The sequence below is a fragment of the Chenopodium quinoa genome, unplaced genomic scaffold (genome assembly GCF_001683475.1).
Source record: "Chenopodium quinoa cultivar QQ74 unplaced genomic scaffold, ASM168347v1, whole genome shotgun sequence".
Taxonomy (NCBI): Eukaryota; Viridiplantae; Streptophyta; class Magnoliopsida; order Caryophyllales; family Amaranthaceae; genus Chenopodium; species Chenopodium quinoa.
Genome location: NW_018744502.1, coordinates 7,435,887 through 7,440,403, shown reverse-complemented (window position 1 = coordinate 7,440,403; position 4,517 = coordinate 7,435,887). Strand labels below are relative to the sequence as shown.

Genomic DNA, 4,517 nt, shown 5'->3' with positions numbered 1-4,517 from the left:
AGCTCTATTCAGTTCAGTTCAATTCAATTCAATTAAGTTTAGTTCAACCCCAATCAGTTCAATTTAATTCAGTTGTTTTCAGTTAATCGATATAGGCCCTGTGTGCAAAATGTCTTACCAATGGTGGATTATCAATCTCCTAGAGTCTCAGAAATTAAAAGGAACTTGACTTTGAAAACTTGAATCAAAATCTTCACCATTAAAGTGAATCTAATTAATATAAATCTACCTAACATACAACCACCAATTACACATTACACAATCATACACCAAGAATTGTAGACAAATTAATAATTACTATTGTACAAGATAGGTTAACTATGAGTCCATATATCTTAATGAATTTGATACCATAAATTTCAAGTTTTGAGTGTTCAATATTAGTCACAATTTTAATTTATCACTCAGTGATGATCCGAAGTCCCAACTGCCATTTTAAACGGTCAATTTTAGGAAAAATTATTAGTAAGGTTGGAGATTTTAAATATACATTGACATTACCATAAGATTAACATGGACACGTGGACAATGGACATTATCATAACATAAGATTATCGTTACATTACTAACAAATGTTTTTCTTTCCCCCACGAACAAATTTTAGTGTAGGGTGAAAAGGGGATATATGATAGATGACAATGGGGGTTAGTTGGGAGGTATATTTCTTAAGTTCTTAAGTACTACTTGTATGTAGTAGTAAGTCAAGGAGAAACATTGTCTTTCACTCTTTCAAGTCTAATGTAAATTAATTGGGTAATTTACTAGCTGGTAAATATGTCCTTGGTTGTTATGTGGTCAAACATTGTCCTTCATAGACTGCCAGACATTCTCATAACGTTACTAGCTAGCTTAACTCCAAGACAATCATTTTTCAACTTTTAGGATGGAGTCTTGAAGATTAGAGGTGACAAAAGCACACCCGATCCGACCCGATGCGAAAAATATCCGATACATATTTACACTTGCGTGGACATAACAATTTAGTATGACTTAACTTTAAAAATTGATCTAACCCGACCATATTAGACTTGATCCGATCGTTCGAATTGACACCCCTAGTCGAGATTATCAACTCAACACTCTATTAGAAATGTGTAAGTGAGCATTACGTATCAGATGTACTTCAAAACTACTTTTATTTAATAACTAAGGGCTTGTTCTGATTTATTGAACTGAATTGAATTGAAGTGTTAAGAGAGAAGAAAATTAGGCACTAAATTGAAATTAAGCTAAAGAGAACATGTCCTAAGTGTTGACTTAACTGTAAGGAAAGAACCTTCCAACCTTAAGGTGGAGAGTTCAATTTCTACTAGAGGCATTTTAAAGATGGGAAAGATACCTTGGCCTTATCATTCCCCTTCACTTTTAAAGTGTTTAATTAGCCTGATAATTTGGGTTGACTTAACATGTGACTAGAGCATCTTAATCGATGAGATAGCTCTTTTTACTCACCAAATAAATAAATAATGCTTTTACTTATATGTTCAATCATGGTGGATAGCCTAGTAAATTATGTAAAATAATTCCAAAAATTATTATTCCAAAATTAAAAATCACAACCTCCATTATCCCCACATACATACCACTAGACCATTTCCTCAACCAATTTGTATTTACCATAGTAGACCCAATTCTTGTATGTACCTTGTTTTTCTTTGGTGATTCAATGCACAAACTGTTGAGCCGTTTTCCCAACTGCCTTATTAACAGCGCCAACTAAGTCTGCTTTTCACTAATTCCAACCATTCTTCGACTATTTTAAGGACACCATTCAACTTTATAGAATAACATACATCAAACTATTAAAAAAAAAAAACACTAAGAAATATTTTCTTTGATTTGTGCAAAACTTAGGCTAGTTGTTATGGATATTGGAAGCAATGGAGGGGTGCAAAAGAACAAGGAATGGGAAACAACTCGTGCCACCAAGACGGGGCGGCTCGAGCTTGTGTTAAGGGTGTTGGCCTTAATACTAACACTAGCAGCTGCCATTTTGTTAGGGTTGGACAAACAAACTAAGATTGTTCCTATTAAAGTTTTTCCTAATCTTCCGGCTCTCAATGTGCCTGTCATGGCTAAATTCAGTCATGTCTCTGCTTTTGTGTAAGATTTCTCTTAGTCTTTGGTTTGTGCATGCATAATTACATGTATTATAGCTTTCAATTTTCATTATATTACATAATTTCAAACGTTCATCAGTTTATTGAAGTGTGTTTAAAATCAAAATATCTAAATATGAAACTTATATAGTTATATATAAATAGAATTCTCTCCGTTTTAAAAGTGCAACATTTGACTATCACGAAAGATTAGCATTGTAGTTGAATTTGTTAAGATAATAAGACAGTGGGATTTGTGGGAAATTTAAAGTAAGAATGAATATCATAGGTAATGAGAAATATAATAAAATAGTGTACAAAATTACTGTCACTTGTATAATTATTGCATTTAAAATAACGATCGAATTTGAAAAGCGTTGCGTTGCTATATTTTTTTTGTACATTATTCATTATGTTGTCAATGACCATATTCAAACTGTTTATATTATAAATCATAACTTATAAGGCCATATCGATGAACTTAAGGCCTGTTCTCTTCAGCTTAATTTCAGTTCAGCTCCAATCAGCTCAGTTTAGTTCGGTTTCTAATTTCTTTCTCTCATAAATAAATTCAGTTTAGTTTTATCCAGTTTTAATCAGTTCAGTTCAACTCAGCTAGTTTGGTAAATCAGAACAGATTCTTAATCTAACAGACCTTCTTATCGACTCTTATTAGACATGATTGATTATTTGGTTATAAGATGAACAAGATACACCTTTTTTTTTTTTGACGGGGAATAAGATACACCATTAGCTACTTAAAAAAGCAATTAATTTTAAATGTTTATTAAATCATTTAATATGAATATATATATATATGATTACTATATATATCATTCTACATCATTTTTGCAAAGGGGCATATAATTTAATTATCTACCTTGGGCTTTTCTGTCATAAATATATTTAGGTGTGTTTGGCTCTTTGAACATAAATACGTTTAGGTGTGTATGGTCCATATCTCTTTCGGCCATTTAATTCTTTTATCTCTCCGTTACAAGTCTTGCCTCATTAGCTGCAAAATTATGATTAAATGATTAGTCAATCAAGTACACTCTTGGAGATATATCCTAATTCCAAAAACACACATTAATAAAAAGTATGGGGAATATGACGATCTCTATGAACGTTTTTTTTTTAAATAAATTATAATACAACACGCTTTAATGTCCAATAATACACAAAACGTACAGTTTAGCATACAACATACTTCGTAAATAAGTAGTTGTAATAAACAATTTTTTGTTTTATTTATTTATTTATTTTTATATACTCGTGATAGTTTAAATAAATGATCTTCAATACATGTTATTCACAATAGGTACTCTGTGGTGGCAAACTCCATCGCCAGTGTATTCGCGGCGGTATCACTAGCTCTTACATTAGGGAGCGGAAAAGGTGGTTCGCGCTTGATGATGATCTTAGTTTTGGATTTGATTATGGTATCATTGTTGTTTTCAAGCATTGGAGGAACGAGTGCAGTCGGAGTTATCGGTATAAAAGGAAACTCACATTTACAATGGAACAAAGTTTGTAATGTGTATGATAAGTTTTGTCACCAAGTTGCAGCTTCAGTTGTCCTCTCTTTATTAGGGGCAATAATACTTCTTTTGTTAGTAATTCTCACAGCTTCAAAGACCCAAAAGAGAGCCTAAATGTTGTTAAATGCCTTGTAATTTCACTAGTTTATTGTAATATTGAATAGAATTTCAATTCCGTTTTGCACTCTATCCTTAAACACATTTGTTTTGGTACGTCATGAATTCAAATATGGATAACGACAAGATCACTGTATGGGGAATATCTTTTAATTGTGTTAAGTTTAGGTTTATAATTTTATTGTTATGTCTCTACCTTTCGAAAATTCTAATATGGTCCTTTTTATTTGGACCACCACTATTCTTAATTATCATTGGTTGATTATTATTTATTTTTTTTCCTTGGTCAAACCTTAAATTTGGTATTTTCCTTTTTTAATTCATTTTTTATTTTACAAAATATAATTACAAAATTTAGAAAAATCATTTTATTATATTTTCGAAATTTATTTATATATTAAAATCAGATTTTAATTAAATCAAAAAAATGATTAAATTAAAAAAAATTCAAAATCAAAAAATTGTTCATCATGTTCTCCATAGTTCATCAACGTTCTTCAACTTTTTTCATCCATGGAGATATTAAACATGAACACATGATCTATGTCCATTATCATCCACTCGCGCATCGAAAGCGATTTACAATACGACTCGATCTAAAAAGAAAATCCGAAATTTTAATTTACAAAAAATTTGGGATCGTTGCGATTTTGGGCAGCGATTGAAATCCCTAAATAATAGGTTTGGATTGTACAATATCAGTCAAAGTTTGCCAAAACGATGACTTTATGTAATCGAAATCATAATTTTTAAGTTTTAC

At 31.0% G+C, this 4,517-nt stretch overlaps 1 protein-coding gene across 1 annotated transcript; it reads left to right on the top strand.

Moving 5' to 3' along the window:
- Window positions 1-1,742: 1,742 nt before the first annotated feature.
- Window positions 1,743-3,963, top strand: LOC110698123 (CASP-like protein 1E1). The gene is made up of 2 exons (XM_021875535.1): window positions 1,743-2,103; window positions 3,421-3,963. Exons 1-2 carry the CDS (start codon window positions 1,865-1,867, stop codon window positions 3,752-3,754), a joined length of 573 nt encoding a protein of 190 aa, XP_021731227.1. The 5' UTR covers window positions 1,743-1,864; the 3' UTR covers window positions 3,755-3,963.
- Window positions 3,964-4,517: the final 554 nt, after the last annotated feature.